Raw genomic sequence first — 26,839 nt, forward strand, 5'->3', positions numbered from 1 at the left:
ACCAGGTATCACATTAGCCTTTGGATATCTGTTGAGATCTAAAATTAAATCCAGATACCAGACTGAGATTTGTGAATGTTAGTTTTGAATATCAAAGGGCATTTATTTATCGCTAACAGCTAGTAACAGCCTAAAAAAGTTGTAGAGCAAGATCACAACATAGATTCTTCGAAGTTCAAGATTGTCCTTGAATAGGAAGGTGAAAGGACAAATGTAGCTGACAAAGGTGAAAGTATCAGTAGCAAGCAATTGAAGCAGATATCAGTTGGTAGCTCTCTAACTCTTAAGGTTCTGAGTTCATATCCCAAAGCAAATTCAGACATACATAATACTGGCAGATATTAAATGAAACAAACTCTGTTCGCTCAAGAAAGCGTTACATGAGGGTTCAAAGAACAATCGAGTTTGTTCTTGAGTCTGGGCCAGTATCAGCCTGCCCCACCATTAACATAGATTATCTGATTCTTTTGACACTGCTGTTTACAAAGGTGCTACTGAGTGCAAATGTCCTAAGACTGGAGGCTATTAAAGTTTAAAAATCAGAGTTAACACCCCTGGTGGAGAACATGAGCCATTAGATTCCTATGCTGTCCTGCTGAAGGGTCTCAGCCCGAAATGTCCACTGTACATCCCCCCGCCCCAAAAAAAAATCAATGCTGCCTGGCCTCCCAAGTTCCTCCAACATTTTGTGTGTGTTGTTTAGATTCCTATGCTGTTCATTTTGGTTCGTGTCTAGAGTACGTCATGGGAGCTGACCACGTGATATACTGCATCCATGCTGGACAAAAAAAAATAGGATATTCCCACTTCCCAGTTCTGTCAGTAGCCCCATTCTCAGACAAGTCCCTATCACCGTTACTCTTTGGGTGAAAAATATTTTCTACAATTTCCCTCTCATCCTGACACCAATTAACTGAAATGCCCCGTCTTCTGACTCCTTTGCAAAGGGAAATTCTATTTTGTTCTGTATAGGTCCCTATTAAAAGCATTCCTATTGTTCCAAAGAAAACAATCATGCCTAACCAACTTCAGAACCCATGCATTCAGCGCTCAGGTAAAAGAACCCCAAAAGGTTTATACCTCCAAGAGGACCACAACGTCCATGGTTTGGAGGCTTGCATGCCTCAACAACCCGGAGAGCTATGTTGTCTGGAGTCAGTGCTTTATGTTTTTGCTCTTGGTAGGGTCACTCATGCCAAATAGGTCAAAGGGTATAGGCTAGACCAAAAGTAGTCCACCAGTCCTCCAGGTTCAGTGGTCAGTCAGGACTAAACAACCCTGACTGGCAAGACAAAACTGCTATGGAAACAGCAATGAAGAACTCTTCTATATTTGAATGGCCAAGGACAGACAGATGGAGAGCCTTCTTTGCTGCCCTATATGCAAGCAGTGTAATGGGGCCCAAGTAAAAGGTTTATAAACCTGAGGAAAGAAATTCCTCACCTTTATTCTAAATGGCATGTTTCAGGTTCTGGGAGACCATGCTCTTAGCTATTAGATCATACAGCAAGAAAGTCAGTCCAATAACCACACAAGTGAGATGTCTCAGTAACATTAGATGAGTACAGTACTACTGTAGACACAGACTAAAGATGCTGGAAATCTCAAGCAGCACACTCAGTAGTTTACTATCAGTCAGCATCTACGGAGAGAAATGGACAGCTGACGTCTTCATCTGGACTGCAAAAGGGGGAGAAAAACAATACAAGAAGTGGGAGAAACAAGAGCTGGTGAGTGATAGGTTGATAAGTAGGTGAGGAAGGGGGAAAAATGGAATGATGTAAGGTGGGTCGTGATATGTAGTGCTGAAGATGGAACCTGATGGGAGAGGATAATGGACCATGGAATGAAGGGAATGCGAGGAGGGAAACCAGTGGGAGAAACATGCAGGTGGGGGAGTGGAAAGAAATGTGTTGATGGGACTGCTGGGAGAAGGAGAAAAGGGCCAGGTTACCACTAGTTAGAGAAATCAATGTTCATGCCTTGTGTTACTCAAAAATCTACTATTTAGTAACAAACTGTCTGCTGGAGGAACTCAGGTCAAGCAACATCTATGGGAAGTGGTGAGACAGAGGTCACCTATCAGTCACTTGCCTGTTTTCCAACTCCACCCAGCCCCTACCCAGCTCAATCTGCCCATCTTCCAACTCTTCACCCCTCCCCCACCACCATTCCCTCTTTCCGTTTTCAGTCCTGATTCAGAGATCCCCCACAGATGCTGCTCGATCCACCAATGGTTTGTTACCCCAGATTCCAGTGACTGTAATCTCTTGTGTCTCAACTACAACAGCGTCTCATCTGTTGCACAACAGTACTGGTCTAATGTTACTGACACACTTCACTCTTACTTAGATGTGATTTGCATTTTCAACCAGTCAACCAATTTAGTCAATTGGTCATAAAGTTTGTGTTCTGTTCTGGTTAGTTACACAACACACTGAAAAACGTACCTGGCAAGCAGAAAGAAACTAAACTCACCAGTGTTTGGAACTCGTAAATAGTCCAGAATGGGAAGATTACTGCAGCCCGAGTTTAAATATCTGGAGTATGAGGAGACACTTTCCTGACACACACGACTACTTAAATAAATAGTCAAAAAAATCATTGCTTTTGATAATCGAGCTAAACAAATTCAATTTAACATTCATAAAAATCCAAACAATTTCACTTCTGTCAAGAGTGAGGAGATGGCAAGTGTCGATATGCCGATAGCCCAATTTGAATAGATTTCATTTGCAATTTTACTGATAATGTTAATTGGTTAAATCAATCTAGGGACTTTTAAAAAAATCCATTTCTTTCATGCACAGTGAATTACTTTTAATCTGAAATGTTCAATAATTCTGTCAAGAAAAACTGCAAATGCAAATCATCCTGAATAGTGCATACGTCAAGTTAAAGGTACAGAGTGTGTGAAATCAGTCTTGGGCAGACGTGCAATGTTCTACTAAACGGCTGAATGACATAATGAAAAATTTTAAAATACTTTATTCTTTAGAAATTATCAATACATATATGATTAAATATTATAGTTGTTACTTTTGCGCTCCTGTTATACATAATGTTCTCATTTAGTTACATATAAATTTTATATAGGAATTCAATGGAAAAACTCATAGGAAATAGATTTACCAATAGAATCAAACATTCATGATTATTAGAGCATTCACCAAGGACATTTATTTCGCTAAGCCAAAAGCCCCATTTTGTTTAAGGGCCCCAGGCACCAATGACAGATTAAAGTATTGACAGTAAGTTAAGGCTGCACAGTCAGAATGTCAAGGTCATGAAAGTTTACAGGGCAAGGTCTTGGAACCTCGTTGCTGAGTCTGAAACAAGAAAAGAAACCATCAGCGTTGGTGAGTACAGGAACATGCTTCACAACATCTGATGTCCATTTTCTGGTAACAAGATGTCTAGCTGAAAATGCTGTTTCAAACTAATCTTTCCTCAAGGCATTGGAGGCATCGGCAATCTTCGGGCTTTAAGGTGTAAAATATGCTTAGGATGTCGAGGCTCATAAATCGAAGCTGTATTAGTCCAGGCTGTAACACCTCACTATAACAGTACATAAGTAGTAACCCTCTTCATTGGGGAGAGCAATATTAAGTACTTTTGTTTTGTCTTTTAACTAATCAAGTGCCCTGTAGCAAAATGATTGTATTGGAAAAAGAACATGGGGAACTGTTCACAACTGAACAGCCTGCATTCATTTACCAGTTATGAGCAAGGTGCACATTACCCTCGTGTAGGGTGCAGAGATGATGCTTGGATTAGAGAGCATGTCTTATGAGGAAGAGTAGAGCGAACTACAGCTTTTCTCTTTGAAGCGAAGATGAGAGGTGAGTTGATGCAGGTGTGTCCAAGAGGCATTGATAGAGTGAATAGCCAGCATCTTTTTCTCAGAGTGAAGTTGTCTAATACAAAAGGGCATAATTTTAAGGTGACTGGAGGAAAGTATGGGGGGGGGGGATATGACAGGTACCATTTTTTTTGTTCCACCCTCTCCCCCCACAAAACAGTGGATGTGTGGAACACACTGCCAGGGGTGCTGGCAGAGGCAGATACATTAGGGACAGTTAAGACACTCTTAGATAGGTGTATGGATTAAAAAAAATAGTGGAGGGCTATGCAGAAATGAAGCATTAGACTGATATTGGAGTAGGTTAAAAGATCGGCGCAATATCGTAGGCTTGAGAGTGTGTACTGTCCTGTACTGTTTTATGTTCTAAGTTCCAAATTAGTTCGCTGCTTAAGTTATGAACATGACTTCAGGTCAAACATGCTTTGATGGCTATGGAACCATTTCTGATATCCTGTGGTTGAGAAAAAAATAAAAATATTCTCATGTAACACATCTGATATAAAGTTCTACAAAAGCAATGTTTCTATGACAGTATTATTTTCAACTAATATCTTAAGTATTGAAGTGTAGGCATCTCACACAGTACTGCGCTCCATTTTTTTGGCATGCGGGCTTCAGCCAAGGTGACATAATCAGGTCTTTGGTGGAGAACTCAAGGCTTATGCACTTGAGAATGGAGGCCCACTAAGCCAGGTCCTAGCTAAGAACTAGATTTAAGACTAGTATTACCTGTTAACTGCAAGGAAGCATCAAGATAAGGTCAGCATGATAAGCAAAATGCTTTAGTTTTTTTTAAATTCCAAATGAAAGCTAGTCTGCCCCCTGTCATCAATCAAATCCCTACTAACCTTTCACCTCAGTACCACTTTCCTGCACAAACTCTCCTATCCTTAGAGTTCCTTCATGTAGAGTGGTGAGGTTTTTGGATATTAGATTTGTGTGGACGGAATTGTTATACTGATACTCTGTTGAATGCATACATTTAAGATTCAAATGATAGCAGCTCACAGCATTTCAATGCTTGGTCTCGTACAGATAGTGCAAGAGGTAAAGTACAAAACAAAGTCAAATCATTACAATGTACTGCCAAAACTTCCCTCTCTAAGCTTTTGATTGCCCCTAATACACAGAGAATGAGAGAAGAATTTAAGTTAAAATTTGCCTGCTCCTGAAGTCATCTGAAATTCAAACTAGACGCCTTGATTTTATTAATTTAACGCTTCAGTGAATTTCACTGATGTCGGAGAATTATCAGACGTAGTTGACAGGCAGCTGGGGCAGCTTAGCAGGGAATCATTCATGATTTACAGACATAAAAAGAAAAAGCCTTCATCTTCTGACCCCCCCCTCTTCCTCCCTTCTGCATTTTTAAATGTGGCCCGATTTTCAATCAGAAGCCTTTTAAAAAGTAATTAACTTCAAGATTTGCTTTGCTTTGGATTATTTTTGTTTAAACCATGGTTACCAATTACATAATAGGCGAATAGGGTAGGAATTAAAAGTCCAATTGTGGCAGAGGCCTGATCTAGTCATTAAGATGACCAATGGAGTGTTTTAGTAGCACTGCACACATAGCCAAACAAATTTAACAGCCATAAATGCTTGGTGACTCTAAATTAGTCCCTACAATTGCACAGCGCCCGTGATTTTAATTAAAAAATATAGAAGTGTAAAATTATTTTCAGATATTAGACTAGTCCTAAAGGAAGAAAGCTTTTCATCCCAAATGCAATAGAGGGAACATCCTGAGTGGCTCACGGGCCATTAGCAAAGTTACTATGCAGTCCTTCACACCATAATTACCTGCTGTTGTTGTCGACGAAATTCTTCCTCACTGGCAGCAATAGCCTGAGCCAAGGCCAAATCTTCCTGCTCTTGATGGCTAAGTACAGGATATAAAGATCAGGAGAAGGAGACACAAAATGAAACTTTATTATGAAAAAGGAAGCATCACAATCATTCAGATTCAGGCCAAAAGTTAGTGCCGCATACCAAATTAGGTAATGCTATTTAAAATAGATAAATATAAACAGGTGAGTTTATGGCAGTGATGTGGGCCACTTGGAGCTGTTCATAGTCTATATACTATGATACATGCAAGTTACATTATTACATATTAATCTTTGTCTGATTACACACATGAAGAGCATTTAAATTAGACAGACAATGAAGTCACATAATTATAACATGCAGCCCCAAGCAAAATGCTGCTGAGACTCCACAGGCAGCTTTAATACACCAGCTTTCAAGCTTCAAAATATCTCACACAGACTAGGAGAGAAATCTAAAACTGGAGCAAAAATAAATTGTGGGTGCTGGTAAAGATGAGAGCTGCCTCCCCAGCTAACCTGGGTCACAATCCTCCATGCAAACCTGCTGCAGCTAAGAGGACACGGCAGCGCAGGTGACTGACTCTATTAAAAAGTAGCCAGCAGGAGGTGCACAGCCTGGGTCTGAGGCAGATGGACTAGATATCCTCAAGGCATCTCATCCTAGTGGTCAATCAAAAATACAAAACAAAGAAACAGGCTCTTTCCCCTTTCCAATTAAACACAATTAGGATATAGTTGAGACAGGAAAGACTACCTTAAGGATAGAATATAGTTAAGACACATTTACTACCTCTTCCCTGATTCATGTATTTCTCACTTCCACATGTCAGTGTGAGTTAGAAGATAGAACATTTAATGCTTTTCCTTCCACTTCTCACCAAAAGTTCCATGTGCAAAGTCCAGGAATCCCAAGAGAAGCTACACTATGGCCTTCATGTTCTTTGTGCACTAATGCCCCACTGAATCATCATACTGAAAAACTGGTTTCGGAATTGCATTTAATCTTCTTAATAATGCTACTGCCAACCTAAAATATCCTACACTGTTGAAGCATTTCAAAGTCTTTGCTCAAATGGGGACTCTCTCCCACACAAGATAAAGTCAATTTTGATTTACAATCGCATCTTGCTTCAAGTCAAGATCCATAATCCTAAATGACATTCTGTTCATGGTACATTTGAAGTCCACTGGGGCAATGTGGAATGAAGCCCCAAGGACTATAATCTGCACAAAGAGATCTTGATTTCAAACGCACAAGACAGCTGAAAAAACTAAGAGACATAATAGCCTTCTTGCATCCATAGATCCATTACACTTCAGTGGAAACTGGCAGAGCACATCATCAATAGCTTTCTAATCCTTCCCCACTTGGTAATGAGGAAGGGGAAATGGTCAAAAGTGATTCAGTTCACAGAGGCCCAGAAGAACATTGGATACTTATCTACAAGTAGTACTGGATTAGCCTCAAGCTACACAATGCACATTTTGCACCATCAATTTGAACTTATTATCACAGTTGTGCTGCTGATCTTTACTCCATTTACAGCCACTTACTATGTCATTGGTGTCAACTACAAATTTTGATACAATATCCTGTATATTATATTTAGCTTTCAGAAAAAGACTTCAGTACTGCTCACTCCCAAACTGTTTCATACTGCTGACAAAATGCAGAAGTCTCACTTAGCTATGAATTTGAAACAGGGCACCCTTGATTACTTTGGCAAGTGGCATGCTTCACTTGAAACCCAGCTACTGTATCAGTAAGAACTAGTTTTAGCCAGGCAAGCAACACAAAGCGTTGGAAGAGCTCAGCAGTTCAGGCAGCATCTATGAAGGGAAATGGATAGTTAACATTTTGGTCCAAGACCCTTTCATGTGGCTAGATTTGCCAAGTTCTGCTAGCTCTTTCCATTCCAGCATCTGCAGTATCCTTTGTCAGGCAGGTACGTCAAAAATACCATCAATGCTTCTAGCTTAAGGGATGGAGGGAAATAGGAACAAAAAGAAATTTTGGTGCCACAGATGCCCTGACATTACTGGGAGAGAATGCCCATAACTATAAAGATGTCACAATACTAAAAGCTGGCAGGAATCAGTGCAATATCAGAGAATCTGACAAGCTGCTGACAGAATGTTGTTTTTTTTACCTGGGAGCTGTATTTTGGGAAGATTCAGCCAGTGACCTCTCCAAAGCTCTCTGCAGTGCTTGTTCTTCAGTCTTTAAACACATAATGCAAACATACACCAGAAATCAATGATAGGAAATAAAACCAACACCTCAACCTGATTAATCGCACATTAGTTTGCTTCCTTGCTATGATACAGTTTCTGCAGCTACAGTTTAATGCAGCTGAATCGGAACAGTAAATAGAGAACACCAAGCTTCCTTTCAAAAAGTGTTCTGAATTTAGAGCTCCAGATTACAATTTTCAATCCTATACAGTATTTCTCTATTTATCCTAAACTCTGGAGCATCTCCGCATTATGAACAGACAGTTGGTATAAATTTGCAATCACAATTAGTATCTAACGAATATTTAGACATCAATAATGAAAGTGCAACACTGCCATAACACCACAGACAGGGGTCCACAGACTGATTGCTTAATGGTATTGGAAAAAAAAAGGTTGGGAACTCCTGTCGTAAGAGGTATAAACAAAATTAAGCTATTCAACCCATCTCGTCTGAGCTGGCACTTCACCATGGCTGAACCATTTTCCCTCAACACCATTCTCCAGCCTTCTCCTCATAACCGTTCACAAATTGACTAATCAAGAAGCTATCAACCTCCACCTTAAACACACCCAATGACTTGCTCTCTTCAGCCAGAGCAACAAAACTGCACAGATTCACCTCTGTCTAAAGAAATTCCTCCTCATCTCTGTTCTGAATGGACATTCCTTTATTCCGAGGGCTGTGCCCTCAGGTCTTAGACTCCTCCACTACAGGAAACATCCTCTCCACATCCACACTATCTGTGCCTTTCAACATTCAATACAGTTCAGTGAGATCCATCACCCCACCCCCCACAATTCTTCTAAATTCAAGTGACTACAGGCCCAGAGCCATCAAACACTCCTCATATGATAAACCTCTAATTCCCAAAATCATTCTCATGAACCTCACCAGAGCCCTCTATATTATCAGCACATCTTTTCTTAGAGAAGAGGCCCAAGACTACTCTCAATACTCCAAGTGGGGCCTCACCAGTGCTTACGCTACAGCATTACATCCTTGCTTTTATATTCTCACCTTCTCAAAACGAATGCTAACATTGCATTTGCCTTCCTCACACCAGCTCAACCTGCAAGTTAACCTTTAGGGAATCCTACACACGGTCTCCCAAGTCCTCTTGCACGTCAGATTTTTGAATTTTCTGCCTGTTTAGAAAATAATCTATGCTTGTGTTCCTTTTACCAAAGTGCATGACCAAATACTTCCTGACACCACATTCCATCCGCCACTTCTCTGCACATTCTCCCAAACTGTCTTAGTCCTTCTGTAGCCTCCATGCTTCCTCAACAGAACCGACCCCTCCACCTATCCACAAACTTGGCCACAAAGCCATCAGTCCTGTCATCCAAATCATTAACATGTACTGAAAAAAGCAGTCCCAATACCAACCCCTGTGGAACAGCACTAATCACTGGCAGCCAACCTGAAGTCTCTCTTTATTCCCACTCTTTGCTTCCTGCCAAATCTCTAACCCTGCTAATATCTTTCCTGTAATACCATGGGCTCTCATCCTGTTAAGCTGCCTCAAATGCAGCATCTTGTTATAAGGCTGATGAAAATCCAAGCACACATCATCCACCAATTTTCCTTTATCTATCTTGCCTGTTAGAATTATTTGAAGAAAAAACTGATTTGTCAGGCAAGATTTTCCCTTAAGGAAACAATGCTAACTTTGGCCTATTTTATCCTGTGCCTCAAGTATCCCAAGACATCATCCTTAATAATCAACTCCAGAAACTTCCCAATCACTGAGGTCAGACTAATTGGCCTCTTTTCTTCTGCCTCACTCCCTCTCTTTTTGAAGAATAGAGAGGCATTTGCAATTTTCAAGTCCACTGGAACCATGCCAGAATCTAGTGATTCTTTACAGATCATTACTAACCTCCACAATTTCCCTAGCCATCTCCTTCAGAACCCTGGTGTGTAGTGCATCTGGTCCAGGTGATTTATCTACCTTCAAACTCCTCAGTTTTTCAAGCACCTTCTTCCTAACAATAACAATTGAATTACCTACTGCCTCCTGACACTCTTGAACTTCTGATCTATCACTAGTGTCTTTGACAGTTAAGGTGGATGCAAAATACTTAGTTTGCCCGCCATTTCTTTGTCCCACGTTACTACCTCTCCAGCATTGTTTTCCAACAACCAAAGTCTTGCTTCTCTTTTACTCCTTATACTATATCTGAAAAATTGTTATCCTCTGATATTATTGTCTAGCTTACCTTCATATTTCATCTTTTTCCTCCTTATGGCTTTCTTAGCCATCTTCTGTTGGTTTTTATAAGCTTTCCAATCCTCTAACTGCCCACTAATTTTTGCTCTATTGGATGGCCTCTCTTTTGCTTTTATATTGTCTTTGGCTTCCCCTTGTCAGCCACAGTTGTGTCTTCCTGCTTTTACAATACTTCTTTGGGATGTATCAATTCAGAATTGTTCCTAGAAACTCTAGACATTGCTGTTCGAGCATCATCCCTGCTAGTGTCCCCTTCCAATCAACTTTGGCCAGCTCATCTCATGCCTCTACAACTCCTTTTACTCCACTGTCTGACTTTCACTTCTCCCTCTCAAATTGCAGGGTGAAGTCCATCATATTATGATCACTGCCTCCTAAGGGTTTCTTTACATTAAGCTCCCTAATCAAATCCAGTTCATTGCACAACAACCAATCCAGAATAGCATTTCCCCTAGTAAGCTCAACCACAAGCTATTCTAAAAAGCCATCTAATGTACATTCCACAAGTTCTCTCTTGGGATCCAGCAATCCACCTGCATATTGAAATTTCCCATGACTATCCTAACATTATCCTCATGACATGTGTTTTCTATCTTGCGTTATAATTTGATGCCTGTACAAATGAGCTAATCAGCACACCAGTCAGACCAAAGGCAGCAAATACTGAGACAGTGCCAAAACTTGTAACTGATATACTGATGTTGTCTTGCTAACAGAATGGAATTGTATTGGACTTATTAATTTTGAGTATCTATTGTGTGATTACAGGCACAGGCTTTATTCATACAAGCATACAACATTATTGATGTTTTAAGGATTCAGTTATTCCCTCCTCTTCTCAAATTTATTTCTTTTCTAGATTACTGTTCGTTGTTATCTTACACAATTATTTCATCAATCAATTCCATTTCCCCTTTTAATGAAAGGTCATCAATTTGAAATGTTAATTCCATTTGTCTCTCCACAGATACCGTTTGATCCAGCAAGCATCTTCAGCAGCTTCTGTTTTTATTTTATGCTTCCTTCCTAACTAGATGTCAATGCCACATATATTACAATTGCCCATGCCTTTAAAGAGAATGAATTTTAACTAGCAACTTTCAAGCCCTGACCCAGGGGACCATGTACTCATAAAATAGGTATACACTTCAACAGCCACAATTACTGTGGAATTCAAGGTTATAGCAGCTCACTTTGGCTGGCTCTTCCCAATATGCTTGTTTCTAAAGTCCCATCAACTGGCTGAAATACAAATCATGCCACTAAATTACAAGGCAGAGAACAGAAGTAGGTCATTTCCTGTCCAGATGGAAACAGCTTACACCATTTCTACAGGCCTATTTACAAGCATTTTAAAGAGAAAATCCATTACATCCTAGAAATTGAAAATTCAACCAACAATCAGATTCATTACCATTGTGATTTAAATTGCTGGCTTCACAGACTGAACAGATCAAACACACACATCAGCATCTTAGGGAGGAACAGAAATTAATGATTTGTGGGTACAGCCATTCAGCAGTCCCGGAGAAGGTTAAATTCCCACCCAGCCACTGATCTATTTACAACACTTATTGCATCGATTTAATCAATAGTTTCAATTTAATCTAATCCAGTACCTGAAAGTTTGAGAAGTGGAATTCTGACCATCAAGCCATGTTAACAACCCCTTTGTTGCAAAGAGCCTTTTTACCCTTTTTAATTTCTTTTTAAATAAAGGATTATAGTTTCAAGCATTGCTTCTGGTTAGGCATCTGTTTAAAGCAGCAAAGGGCCCTAAAACCATTCTACTGGGCGCCACAGTAGTGCAGCAGTATTGCAGCTTGGGGCGTCAAGAGTTCAGAGTTTAACTACGACATCATCTGTAAAGAGTCTGTACATTCCTCTGGAATGTGTAGATTTTCTCCAGGTGCTCCTGTTTCCTCCCATAGTTCAAAGACATAGCGGTGAGTAGGTTAATTGTTCATTGTAAACTGTCCCGTGATTAGACAAGGGTTAAATCAGGTTGCTGGGTGGAGGGGCTTGAAGGGCCAGAAGGGCGGACTCCTTGCTGTATCTCAATAATAAATACTAGTGGTGGGGAAGAGTTAAAAATGAGATAAAAGGCTGAAGAAATATTGAACTTCATATCTGATTGATCATAGAAACATAGAACACCTACAGCATAATACAGGCCCTTCGGCCCACAAAGCTGTGCCAAACATGTCCTTACATTAGCACTACCTAGGCTTGCCCATAGCTCTCTATTTTTCTAAGTTCCATGTATCCATCTAGGAGTCTCTTAAAAGACCTTATCATCATTTCCACCTCCACCACCGCCTGCCAGCAGCCTATTTCACGCACTCACCACCCATTGCATTAAAAAAAACCTTACCGCTGACATCTCCTCTGTACCTACTTCCAAGCACCTTAAAACTGGGCCCTCTCGTGCAAGCCATTTCAGCCCTGGGAAAAAGCCTTTGACTATCCACAGAATCATCTTCCACAATTTTTTTTAACATGATGCTACCACTTCTAGCCCTTCTCCCCTTCTAGCTCACTAGCATTCTTCTTGTAATGTCAGATAATTGTTCATTTATTCCTCCAAAATATCATCTTTCCTCACGCTACCTTCTTTCACATTGCACTATTACCATTTTTGTCATTTAATCCAACATGCCTTCCATCCTACCAAAAGGTCATACTCCCTCCCCTTTCTCTGCACTTCATTTTCCTGATCCAGATGACCAACCAATCTGAAATATTAACTCAGTAACTCTTTCCATGCACATTGTCTGACCAGCTGAGATCTTTCATCATTTCCTGTTTTTTTTTTCCCTTTAAATCGCCCTGTAGCTGCAATATATTGCTTTGTTCAGGTTCTATATTATAGATCAATAAACACTGGTAACACATGCTAATTGCACCAAGAGGTACTGTGCTTGTTCACCATATTGTAACTGTGTATTGATACAGTTCAGCAGGCCATTCATCATGCCTACAGAAATACTTTAGAGGCCATTCATCATACTCAAATTCAATTATCATTCAATCATACATGAACATGGCATTCCGCCAGGGCTAAGGTGCAAAGCACATTACCAAGAGCACATATAGTTACATATTCAGAAAAAACATAGTCACAAATAAATATATAGCCCTGGTCCCTGAGTGGCATGACTGTAGTTGTCCCAGTCTAGCTGGTTCTTCCAGTAAGTGAACACTGGAGGGCAGCACCATTGAGAGGGGCCAGCCCCAACCCAGGACAGGTACCAGCACACCCCACAGAGGCTCTCCTTCACCACCTTGGCATCTCTTCTCCTGGTCAGTTGCAACAAGTGACCCCATGGCGTGGGCCTAGTCCACACCACAACTGAGGCAACGCAGCTGAATGGGAATCCCACCGTTCAGTGCCCTGAAGTTTGAGACCTTGTTGTCAATCCCTCTGCTGCAGACAGTCATTTCAATTTTGTTTTACATAAAAGATTACAGTTTTAGGCACTGCCTCTGGTTGGGCATCTGTTTAAAGCAGCAGCAAAGAGCCTAAAACCATTCTACTAATGGTGGTGGGGAGGCTCAAAATGAGAAAAAAATGTTTCAGGGAAAAACCGAACTTCATATCTTCCGAAACTAACTTTACTACGCCAAAATTTCACACCGACACACCCACCATTATCCACACCAATGAAAACTGACATGGAGTGTTACCGGATTTGCTTGTACAATAATTCATCTATAACAAATGAACTGATAAGGTGTTCTGCATATTGGTGTACAAAAGCATGCTGCATGCAAGATTGAATGCATCTGAAATAACCATATTTGCCAAGTTCTATGGCAATGTAACAAGTCACCACAAAGAGTTGTGTTTCTTCTCTTTTACCCCCAATACGCCCTACACAAAATAGTTATTCAACAACATGTACACTTTCAGTTTAGTCACAAAACTGTGAAACAACAGTCTCTATTGTACATCATCAGGTATTGAACTCACCAATCCTGCTTGCAGAGATGCTGACATAGGGATGTTTCTTGCTGAGTCACTGTCAATGAGAGAACAGTGTTATCTCCTGATCTCTGAAATATTTGGACTTCCAAGTGTGACAGCTGCCAAATCAGGCAAGGCACAGTGTGTACAGTCAATTGCAATATAAAGCGTACTGATGTAATGAAATAATCTGTATGGGTGGCATGCAAAGCAGTTTTTCTCTGCACCTCAGTAAATGTGACAATAATAAATCAATTTACCATGAAAGACAAGCTGGGAAGGTTTCAAAACTTGATTTAGGACCTTAGTTGATCTTGGGCAGGAATGCATGACTGACATTGAAATTGTCTCAACATCCTTAATACTAGTGAAGGATGAGGAAGGCAAGAGAAAACAATGCACATCAAGTAATAAGTACTGGGCTGGCTTGATAAAGGCAACCACACATGGCCTTTGAACAAATCTTTCTGAAACCCATCAGGTTAACCCTATACAGGACATGCACAATGACAGTTTTCAGTAGTGAAACCCCTCTCTATGCACAAAACATGTACTGACAGAGACATTTCATATGGACAGGTAGGAATAAACAAGATATCAACGCTAGGGAAATTAACATACTATTCACCAGTAAAGAAAAAGACTGAAGCCTACGATATGCTTTGCTTTTGTTGTACAACACCTAATTCTGTTGCACAATGCTGTCAGAGAGGTCTAAGCATAAGATGCCTTGTCTATAGATGGCACATGCTGCAGGTGAAGAAAATTACTATTTAGTATAGTGCAGAGGATACTAAATGTTTTTTTTAAGGATAGTGTGAAGCTTCAAGAATAATGTTGAGCATCTGAGTATAGTTGGAAATTCACTCATTTAGGTAGGTGCAGAATATTTCACTGCATTGCTAATCAATGCCCTGTAGATGGCAGGAAGGTTTTGGAGTATCAGGTAATGAATTATTTAATACAAGGTCCACAGCTTATAGCCTGTTATTGCAGCCAAAGCATTAAGACGTGTATTCGTGGTCAAAAGCAAATCTTTCAAGGGCATCAGAGATGTAGTGTACAGATGCAAGTCTAAAGTAGCTGGAAACTTGGTCACAGGAATGCACAAGAGGTTAGAAGAGAAGGACAAATCTCAACTCAGTTACCCACCCTCCATCCACTTCAGATCCTTTCGCATCTGTTACTAACCATACTGAAATTCATCAAAACCAGTCCAATTCTCACCTGTTATGACGTGGGGGTGCTGATGTATTCAGTCCATTTGGTCGACTGCTAGATGTGCCTTTGCTTGTAGATGGCACCACACCAGGTTTCGGTGTTCCCTGAACTCTCTTCATGGCAGCATTACTTTCAGAGAGAAAAATGGTTAATTACAATTTAGTTATTTTACATATCAAAATGTTACTTGTCACAAGTTTTGCTTTAGAAACACAAAACCTACAGCACAATACAAGCCCTTTAGCCCACAAAGCTGTGCTGAACATGTCCTTACCTTGGAAATTACCTAGGGTTACCCACAACCTATTTTTCTAAGCTCCATGTACCTACACAGGAATCTCTTAAAAGACCCTATTGTATCTGCCTCCACCACCGGCAGCCCATTCCACGCACTCACCACTCTCTGCATAAAAAAAAACTTACCCCTGACATCTCCCCTGTACCTACTTCTAAGCACCTTAAAATTCTGCCCTCTCACGCTAGCCATTTCAACCCTGGGAAAAAGCGTGACTATCCACACAATCAATGGATGGCATCCGTTAGTCTCACGAGACCATGGATCTACGCCTGGAAAGTCTTGCTTCAGTCTCTCCATGGCGCAGGCCTGGGCAAGGTTGTATGGAAGACCGGCAGTTGCCCAAGCAGCAAGTCTCCCCTCTCCACACCACCAATGTTGTCCCAAGGGAAGGGCAAGGGTCGATACAGCTTGGCACCAGTGATGTCACAGGAGTTGCCAGAATGAGGTTGAAAGCAACATCGGACTGCCTTAGGGACTCCAGCTCCGGATTTATCCTCAGGGTTTACTCACGAAGCCTTTCCCATGAATGGGCATGGCCACAAGGCAGCAGAGATGGTACGGCCTCTCATCATTTTATACACCTCTGTTAGGTCACCTCTCATCCTCCATTGCTCCAAGGAGAAAAGGCCAAGTTCACTCAACCTATTCTCATAAGGCATGCACCTCAATCCAGGCAACATCCTTGTAAATCTCCTCTGCACCCTTTCTATGATTTCCACATCTTCCTGAAGTGAGGATGTTTAGCTATATCCCAAACCCTTAGGTATCACCAAAGAAGGAGCTGACCCCTCCTGCACGAGTAACATTAGGGTCCCGAAACCACTGTAACCATTTAGTCACTGTAAATTCAGAAACTACTTACAAAGGTTCAGACTGAAAGCTGCAAGTCTACAGATGTCAAAGTTGAGTGTATTCTCATACTGAATTACAGAACCTGGGCCTCTGTACCTCCCTCTGCAATTGGATCCTCGACTTCCTAACCAGTAGAGCACAATCTGTGAGGATCGCTGACAATCAACACTGGTGCACCTCAGGGGTGTGTGCTTAGCCCACTGCTTTACTCTCTCTATTCCCATGACTGTGGCTAGGCATAACTCAAATACCATCTATAAATTTGCTGATGGTACACCCATTGTTGGTCAGATCCCAGACAGAGAGGAGAGGGCGTACAGGAGTGAGATACGCCAACTAGTGGAGTGGTGTCACACCAGCAACCTAGCACTCAACATCAGTAAGACAAAAGAGCTGATGTGGACTTAACGGTAAGACAAAAGAACACATGCCAATCCTCAGAGGAGTCAGAAGTGGAGAGAGTGAGCAGTTTCAAGTTCCTGGGTGTGAAGATCTGTGAGGACCTAACCTGGTCCCAACATATCAATGTAGTTATAAAGAAGGCAAGACAGCGGCTATACTTCATTAGCAGTTTGAAGAGATTTGGCATGTCAACAAATACACTCAAAAACTTCTATAGTTGTACCATGAAGAGCATTCTGACAGGCTGCATCACTGTCTGGTATGGGTGGGGGGGGGGGGCCTACTGCACAGGACCAAAAGCAGCAGCAGAGGGTCATAAATTTAGTCTGCTCCATCTTGGGTACCAGCCTACAAAGTACCCAGGACACCTTCAAAGAGCAGTGTCTCAGAAAGATAGCAACTCCCAGCACCCAGGGCATGCCCTTTTCTCACTGATACCATCTGATAGGAGGTACAATAGCCTGAAGGCACACTCAGCAATTGAGGAACAGTTTCTTCCCCTCTGCCATCTGATTCCTAAATGGACACTGAACCCGTGAACACTACCTCACTTTTTTAATATACAGTGGCATGCAAAAGTTTGGGCACCCCTGGTCACAATTTCTGTTACTGTGAATGGCTAAGCGAGTAAAAGATGACCTGATTTCCAAAAGGCATAAAGTTAAAGGTGACATATTTCTTTAATATTTTAAGATTATTTTTTATTTCCATCTTTTACAGTTTCAAAATAACAAAAAAGGAAAAGGGCCTGAAGCAAAAGTTTAGGCACCCTGCATGGTCAGTACTTAGTAACACCCCCTTTGGTAAGTATCACAGCTTGTAAACGCTTTCTGTAGCTAGCTAAGAGTCTTTCAATTCTTGTTTGGGGGATTTTCGCCCGTTCTTCCTTGCAAAAGATTTCTAGTTCTGTGAGATTATTGGGCTGTCTTGCATGCACTGCTCTTTTGAGGTCTATCTACAGACTTTCAATGATGTTTAGGTCGGGGGACTGTGGGGGCCATGGCAAAACCTTCAGCTTGCGCCTCTTGAGGTAGTCCATCGTGGATTTTGAGGTGTTTAGGATCATTATCCTGTTGTAGAAGCCATCCTCTTTTCATCTTCAGCTTTTTTTTTAGACGGTGTGATGTTTGCTTCCAGAATTTGCTGGTATTTAATTGAATTCATTCTTTCCTCTACCAGTGAAATGTTCTCTGTGCCATTGGCTGCAACACAAGCCCAAAGCATGATCGATCCACCCCCGTGCTTAACAGTTGAAGAGGTGTTCTTTTCATGAAATTCTTCACCCTTTTTTCTCCAAACATACCTTTGCTCATTGCGGCCAAAAAGTTCTATTTTAACTTCATCAGTCCACAGGACTTGTTTCCAAAATGCATCAGGTTTGTTTAGATGTTCCTTTGCAAACTTCTGACGTTGAATTTTGTGGTGAGGCTGCAGGGAAGATTTTCTTCTAATGACTCTTCCATGAAGGTCATATTTGTGCAGGTGTTGCTGCACGGTAGAACAGTGCACCACCATTCCAGAGCCTGCTAAATCTTCGTAAAGGTCTTTTGCAGACAAATGGGGGTTTTGATTTGCCTTTCTAGCAATCCCACGAGCAGTTCTCTCGGAAAGTTTTCTTGGGTCTTCCAGACTTCAACTTGACCTCCACCATTCTTGTTAACTGCCATTTCTTAATTACATTACGAACTGAAGAAACGGCTATCTGAAAACGCTTTGCCATCTTCTTATAGCCTTCTCCTGCTTTGTGGGCATCATTTATTTTAATTTTCAGAATGCTAGGCAGCTGCTTAGAGGAGCCCACAGCTGCTGATTGTTGGGACAAGGTTTGAGGAGTCAGGGTATTTATAAAGCTTTGAAATTTGCATCACCTGGCCTTTCCTAACAATGACTATGAACAAGCCACAGCCCTTACAAGCTAATTAAGGTCTGAGACCTTGGTACAAGTTATGACAGCTCAAATCTCTTGGGGTGCTCAAACTTTTGCATGATGCTTCTTTCCTTTTTTGCACTCTAAAATTGTACAAAACAAATACACTAATCTTGCTTAAAATGTTGAAAAGAAAGTTTCATCTTTAACTTTATGACTTTTGGAGATCAGTTCATCTTCTACTCACTTAACTGTTCACAGTAACAGACATTTTGATCAGGGGTGCCCAAATTTTTGCATGCCACTGTATATTATTTCCTGTTTTTGCACGATTTTTAATCTATTCAGTATACGTATACTTCCATCCCCCATCAGGAAGGCCAGTCCCTATATACTTCCATCCCCCATCAGGAAGGTCTCAAAGCTCTACGCTTCTTTTTGGATTCCAGACCTAATCAGTTCCCCTCTACCACTACTCTGCTCTGTCTAGCGGAATTAGTCCTTACTCATAATAATTTCTCCTTTGGCTCCTCCCACTTCCTCCAAACTAAAGGTGTAGCTATGGGCACCCGCATGGGTCCAAGCTATGTCTGCCTTTTTGTTGGCTTTGTGGAACAATCGTATGTTCCAAACCTATCCTGGTATCTATCCCCACTTTTCCTTTGCTACATCGACGACTGCATTGGCGCTGCTTCCTGCACGCATGCTGAGCTCACTGACTTCATTAACTTTGCCTCCAACTTTCACCCTACCCTCAAGTTTACCTGGTCCATTTCCGACACATCCCTCCCCTTTCTAGATCTTTCTGTCTCTATCTCTGGAGACAGCTTATCCACTGATGTCTACTATAAGCCTACTGACTCTCACAGCTATCTGGACTATTCCTCTTCTCACCCTGTCTCTTGCAAAAAATGCCATCTGCTTCTCGCAATTCCTCCGTCTCCGCCGCATCTGCTCTCAGGATGAGGCTTTTCATTCCAGGACGAGGGAGATGTCCTCCTTTTTTAAAGAAAGGGGCTTCCCTTCCTCCACCATCAACTCCGCTCTCAAACACATCTCCCCCATTTCACGCACATCTGCTCTCACTCCATCCTCCCGCCACCCCACTAGAAATAGGGCTCCCCTGGTCCTCACCTACCACCCCACCAGCCTCCGGGTCCAACATATTATTCTCCGTAACTTCCGCCACCTCCAACGGGATCCCACCACTAAGCACATCTTTCCCTCCCCCCCTCTCTCTGCCTTCTGCAGGGATCGCTCCCTACGCAACTCCCTTGTCCATTTGTCCCCCCCATCCCTCCCCACTGATCTCCCTCCTGGCACTTATCCTTGTAAGCGGAACAAGTGCTACACATGCCCTTACACTTCCTCCCTTACCACCATTCAGGGCCCCAAACAGTCCTTTCAGGTGAGGCGACACTTCACCTGTGAGTCGGCTGGGATGATGTACTGCATCCGGTGCTCCCGATGTGGCCTTCTATATATTGGCGAGACCTGATGCAGACCGGGAGATCATTTTGCTGAACACCTACGCTCAGTTCGCCAGAGAAAGCAGGATCTCCCAGTGGCCACACATTTTACTTCCACATCCCATTCTGATATGTCTATCCACGGCCTCCTCTACTGTAAAGATGAAGCCACACTCAGGTTGGAGGAACAAGACCTTATATTCCGTCTGGGTAGCCTCCAACCTGATGGCATGAACATTGACTTCTCAAACTTCCGCTAATGCCCCACCTCCCCCTCGTACCTCATCCGTTATTTATTTATATACACATTTTCTCTCTCTCCTTTTTCTCCCTCTGTCCCTCTGACTATACCCCTTGCCCATCCTCTGAGTTTTTTCCCCCCTCTCCCTTTTCTTTCTTCCTGGGCCTCCTGTCCCATGATCCTCTCATATCCCTTTTGCCAATCAACCGTCCAGTTCTTGGCTCCATCCCTCTCCCTCCTGTCTTCTCCTATCATTTTGGATCTCCCCCTTCCACTTTCAAATCCCTTACTGCTTCTTCCTTCAGTTAGTCCTGGCGAAGGGTCTCGGCCCAAAACGTCGACTGTATCTCTTCCTAGAGATGCTGCCTGGCCTGCTGCATTCACCAGCAACTTTGATGTGTGTTACGTAAACTGTAATTGATTTTCTTTTTTCATTCTTCTTCTATATTACGTATTGCATTGAACTACTGCTGCTAAGTTAACAAATTCCACGACACATGCTGGTGATAATTAACCTGATTCTGATATGCACAAGTAATGTCACTCCACTCTGTCAGAAAAGAGGAAGGCAAAAGGTAGCAAATTATAGGCCAGTTTGCCTGACCTCAGCGGCTGGGAAGATGTTGAAGTCTATTATTGAGGATGAGGTTTCAAATTACTTGGAAGAACATGATAAAATAAGCCAAAGTCAACATGGTTTCCTTAAGGAGAAAATTTTGCCTAACAGATCTGTTGGAATTATTTGAGGAAATAACAGGCAAGATAAACAAAGGAGAGTCAGTGGATGTTGTTTACTTGGATTTACTGAAGGCCTTTGACAAGGTGCTGCACATGAGGCTTACAAACAAGATAAGAATCCATAGTTTTACAGGAAAGATATTATCATGCATGGAAGATCGCTGACTGGTAGGAGGCAAAGAATGGGAGTAAAGTGGGTCTTTTCTGGTTGGATACCGCTGACTACTGTTGTTTCACAGGGGTCAGTGTTGGAACCGCACCTTTCCTTGTTTTATTTCAATGCTGGTGTTGATGGCTTTGCGGTCACCTTTGCAGATGATACAAAGATGGGTGGAGGGATAGATAGAGTTGAGGAAGCAGGGAATCTGTAGAGAGACTTTGATAGATTAGGAGAACAGGCAAAGCGGTGGCAGATGGAATACAGTGTAGGAAAACATCTGATTATGCACTTTGGTAGAAGGAGTAAAGGCACAGACTATTTTCTAAAGGGGAAGAAAATTCAGAAATCAGAGGTACAAAGGGACTTGGGAGCGTCTTCATGCAGGATTCCTTAAAGATTACCTTGCAGGTTGAGTAAGGAAGGCAACTGTAATGTTAGCATTCAGTTCAAGAGGACTAAATGCGAGGATGTAATGCTGAGGCTTTATAAGGTATTGGTCAGATCACACTTGGACGACCATGAGCAAATTTGGGGTTCTTATCTAAGGATGGATGTGCTGAGGTTGGAGAAAGTCCAGAGGAGGTTCACATGAATGATTCTGGGAATGAAAGTGTTAACATACAAGGAGCATTTGATGCTTCTGAGCCCATACTTGAAGTTTAGAAGAATGAGGGGGGGATCTAATTGAAAGTACCAAATATTGAAAGGCCTAGATAGGGTGAATGTGGAGGTGTTTCCTATAGTAGGGTATCTAGGACCTGAGGGACAGCCTCAAAATAGAAGAACATCCATTTAAAATGGACATGAGGAGGAAGTTACTTAGCCAGAGGGGGCTGAGTCTGTGGAATTCTTTGCCACAGGTGGCTGTGGAGACCAAGTCATTGGGTATATTTAAAGTGGAGATAGGTAGGTTCTTGATTAGTAAGCACATCAAAGGTTAAGGGGAAAAAGCAGGAGAATAGGTTGAAGGGGATAATAAATGTGCTATGGCAGAATCAATGAGCTGAATAGCCCAACTCTGTTCCCGTGTCTAATGGAATACAAGTTCAATGAAACACTTGCAGCAGCACCAGAGACACACGGCATCATACAAGCAACATGCAAGAAAAAACTTCAAATTTCCCTCATAGATGCACGCCACATATCAAAGGGAAAGCTGCCAAGCATATTTTAGTTCTGATTTTTTTGTTCACCAGCTCTCTTGGGACCGATCTTATACCATACCATTATACTCAAAAACTCTAATGAATGTGGTACCAATCGCATGAGAAGAACACATTATAAAAGTAACCTAAAGGCAAACAAGGTAATGAATGTTTCTGCCCCACTTCAGCTAACTAATCAGTAAACAGGTATACTCAAGAGAAGAGTTTGTTTTAAATAACAAAATTTATAGGCATCCATTAGTCTCGTGAGACTACAGATTTACACCTTGGAAGGTTTCCAGGGTGCAGGCTTGGGAACGGTTGTATGGAAGACCGGCAGTTGCTCATGCTGCAAGTCTCCCCTCTCCACGCCACCGATGTCGTCCAAGGGAAGGGCATTAGGACCCATACAGCTTGGCAGCGGTGTCGTCGCAAAGCAATGTGTGGTTAAGTGCCTTGCTCAAGGACACGACACACTGCCTCAGCCAAGGCTTGAACTAGCGACCGTCAGATCACTAGACGAACACCTTAACCACTTGGTCACGCGCCAACACAATAACAAAATAGACTCAATCCAAAGCTACTAAAGTGGATTGAAGAGACTTGCCTACCCCTCCCCCCTCCCCCTTACTGGCCGTGTCCAGTAGATCAACTGATCAATGACTCCTAATATTCCACTTTCTAGATGAAGCATCTTTAGTGAAGTCAACAAAACTACATCAACCCAGAAACTCAAAGCCCAGGGGTAAAGCAGTATTTCAGAATGATCTTTCAAACACAAAAGCCAAAAAAAAAACAAGAATCTCCACTTGAAGACCAAGAGCTTTCTGCAGAAAAAAAACTTTGCTCGCCTTCTCTCCTTTGAGTTCTGCCTGATAATCTGTTCAATAGTTATTCTTGTGCCATCATACCAGAACTGACAACCTTTCAGGTCAGAAGATAATGAACTGCTTCTGTACAACTTTACAGGTTTTACTGTAAACAATTCAAAATTAGTTAGCTAAAGAAGCCCCACTTCACTCCATTACCCTCTCACCCATTAAGGCCTAATAATAGCAAAAGTTTGTTCATCTGTGGCTTCTTACCCTGCTTTAGAGAGAGGTTTTCCATCAGCCTCACAGGCATGATCCAAGGGGTGCCTGTGCTTTAAGCAGAAATTTAAGTGACACTGGTCACATGTCACTTTGATCATCTCTTTCTGTTTGCACCCCGACTTCGAGCATTTGTTCGTAAAGATCTGAAATATACGTTCGTTTAGTCAAATTCCAAATAGTTAACTTTGATTCTACTTAATGTTGTTGCACACACACAGAAAAATTCAGGATAACTTAATTAAGTCAACATGGATTTCTTTCATAAAACACATTTGACCAACTTCAAAAGTACTGTGAAATTACATATGCTATGATTAAAGAAGCAGTCAACATACTACACTAGGATTTCCAGATCACATTTGATAAAGAAGAACGTTATTGCAGAAAATAAAAAATTCAGTGTAGGAGGTCATTTTGGTATGGGTAGATTAATGAGCTAACAGAAACAACAGGCGTAAACTGGCTTTTATCTAGAAAAATGCAATAAGTTGCGTGCTATAAGGATCAGTGCTGGGGCTTCAATATCATATAATTTATATAATACTTGGAGAAAGGTACCAAAGGTACGTTCATAAACCTGATGATGCTCAAAATAGACAGGAAAGTTCTGAAGAGGATGTAAGAAAGCTTCAAAAAGAGAGACAGAGAGACAGAGAGACAGAGAGACAGAGAGACAGAGAGACAGAGAGACAGAGAGACAGAGAGACAGAGAGACAGAGAGACAGAGAGACAGAGAGACAGAGAGACAGAGAGACAGAGAGACAGAGAGACAGAGAGACAGAGAGACAGAGAGACAGAGAGACAGAGAGACAGAGAGACAGAGAGACAGAGAGACAGAGAGACAGAGCTTATGGGTGAAATTCTCACATTTGCAGACAATTTGGGACAATAATCCATGATATCAGGAAAAATATAAAAAACATCATTCATCTGATTGTAGACTGATATGCAAAGAGATCTGGGTGTTCCATAGCATGATTCATCAAAGGCTAGGATGCAGATACAATAATTAGGAAACTAGCAATATTGTAGTTTATTGCTGAAGGAATTGAATACAAACATAGGAAGGTTATGCTTCAGTTATATAGGACATTGGTGAGACCTCATCTGGAGTGCTTTGTGCAGTAACAGGCACCTTATGTAATGACACTAACAGGTTGTAAGGAGTTCAAAGGTTTACTAGAGTAATACTTCAAACAAGCTAGACTAAGTACCAATGTAAGTTAGAAGAGCAAGTAGCAAACTAAAATATACAAGATGCCGAGGGGTCCTCGCAGGGTGGAAAGAATGAGAATTGGGTGTGAGCTGGAGGGTCAGTTTAAAAATAATGGAGTCTCCACTTTGTGCAGATCGATTCCCTTCACAATGGGTCGTGAAGAGTAATGAGAGAAAGTGTTAGAGCTGAGTGCATAGAAACAGTTTAAAGGGATACAGGTAAAACACAGGCAAATGGAATTAGCTTAGTCAGTACGGATGAGATGTACTGTAGGCCTGTTTCTGAGCCGTATAACTCTATGCATCTATAATCTAAACCTTAGGACAAGAGACACACAAAATAAATTATACTTGCAGGTTGCCCCCAGCACACCCTCTGATAAGTTAGTTGTTAACAGAAAGGATGCATTTCGCTGTATGTTTTGGTGTTCATGTGATAAGTAAGCTTGAATCTTGAACAATGCACCATCATTCACTGAATGGAATTTAAACTAAGGCTATAAGGCAATGACTGAATTAACACCTTGCACCTTCAGACACAGCACTTGAGCTCACCTACAAAGAACAGAAATTCAACAGGATTCTGGATGACAATTTATTACAGAGTGGTGGAAAAGTAATTGTAAAATTTACAACCTAATGAATATAAATTGAGATAAATGGCCTCACCTTACGTTTTTTCTGGGCAGGATCAGATTTGCACTCTCTGTCAATGTGTTCACCAACACGGATATCTGGCATTTCTCCCCTTCTTATGGGAACTGGAGTGTTACAAAGAGGACACACGGGTACCTGCATGTCCTGAAATGATTCGAGTACGCATTAAATTTAGTCCAATTAATGGTCCCTTTTAAATCTCATATACCATTATTTGTTTGACTGAGAATTTTAAAAAATCACCAGCTTCCCCAACAAAGGCTATTAAGCAAATAAGAAACTGAAACAGAAAAAAAACCTTTGGTAAATCCCTTCCTTGTTTCATCTGCAGAATGGAGACAAAATGCATGCCTCAATGAGAACCACTATAGTTACTCATGAATTAACTAAGGACCATCTCAAATGCAAAAGTCTTTTAGGCATACAAATCCTTTTCTTGATTGTTATCCAATGATTACAGCTGCAAAGTGCACATGGTTGGATTTAAATCTGTTTACGACATTTTTATCAATCTAGCTGACAACTCACAGGAAGAAATGCCACTTGGACAGGTAACAAAAGACTGTTGAGACCTGTGGAAACTAACTGCAGAGATTTAAAACTAAGAGGTAAAAATAAATAAAAAGGAAGAAATATGAAAAATCATTTTAAAAAGTGCAGGCAGTGCTTTCCTGGAGGAATTTCAGTAGAACAAAAGAACACGTCAAAACAGCAGTAATCCATAAGAAAATTGCTGATTTTTAACCTCACTTTTCTGCTCTTATCCCATCTTGATTCCCTTAATATCCAAAAATCTATTAACGTTAGGAAGGAAATGAGTAAGAGGAAGATCTCAGAAAATACAATAACTTAATTGAAATTAAACACAAAGGTCCTCTTTACAAATGTGAACATGTATGCAAACCTTTTTGTAAGAGGAAGTGCACTTATGCTGTGCATAGGTAATATGGTCCTTGCAGAAGATCTGTGCACATGCATCACACTTCAGAGGAAGAAAATCTGCAAGAGACAAAAGTAATCTTAACAAGATAAGCAAAAAGTGGCTTTAGTACCCAAAGGCATTACACAAACCCATTATTTTCTATACTGTTAACAATGACACCAAGCCAAAGTGACATGATGTAACTAAAAGCTAAATCAGAGTCAAGTTTTAAGCAGCAGCTTAAATGATTATAGGAGGTAGAAGGGTTTAAAATGATGGAAGGATATAGGACTCAAAACAGCTGAATGATCGCCTAAGGTACATGGGAACTTCAGAAATTGAAGGGAAAGAGGTCATGGAGGGTTTACGCAATCAAAACATTAAAAGCAAAGATTAATACAGTGGGTGGGACACTTCAAAAT

General features: G+C 41.3%; 1 protein-coding gene across 7 annotated transcripts in view; it reads right to left on the minus strand.

The window, feature by feature from the left end:
• Window positions 1–2,909: 2,909 nt before the first annotated feature.
• The window catches only part of zfand2a (zinc finger, AN1-type domain 2A), a 30,170-nt gene continuing 6,240 nt past the window's right edge, over window positions 2,910–26,839 (minus strand). For 4 of the 7 annotated variants that reach the window (XM_063058673.1, XM_063058671.1, XM_063058672.1 and 1 more), the window contains exons 3-10: window positions 26,400–26,494; window positions 25,508–25,639; window positions 23,615–23,766; window positions 15,364–15,486; window positions 14,143–14,191; window positions 7,848–7,918; window positions 5,669–5,747; window positions 2,910–3,329 (exon numbers count right to left, since the gene is read on the minus strand). In XM_063058673.1, the coding sequence (XP_062914743.1) occupies window positions 3,285–3,329; window positions 5,669–5,747; window positions 7,848–7,918; window positions 14,143–14,191; window positions 15,364–15,486; window positions 23,615–23,766; window positions 25,508–25,639; window positions 26,400–26,494 (746 nt within the window). In that variant the 3' untranslated portion in view covers window positions 2,910–3,284. The other 3 variants (XM_063058669.1, XM_063058670.1, XM_063058675.1) reach the window with 2 other exon arrangements.

The sequence above is a fragment of the Mobula hypostoma genome, chromosome 9 (assembly GCF_963921235.1).
Source record: "Mobula hypostoma chromosome 9, sMobHyp1.1, whole genome shotgun sequence".
Taxonomy (NCBI): Eukaryota; Metazoa; Chordata; class Chondrichthyes; order Myliobatiformes; family Myliobatidae; genus Mobula; species Mobula hypostoma.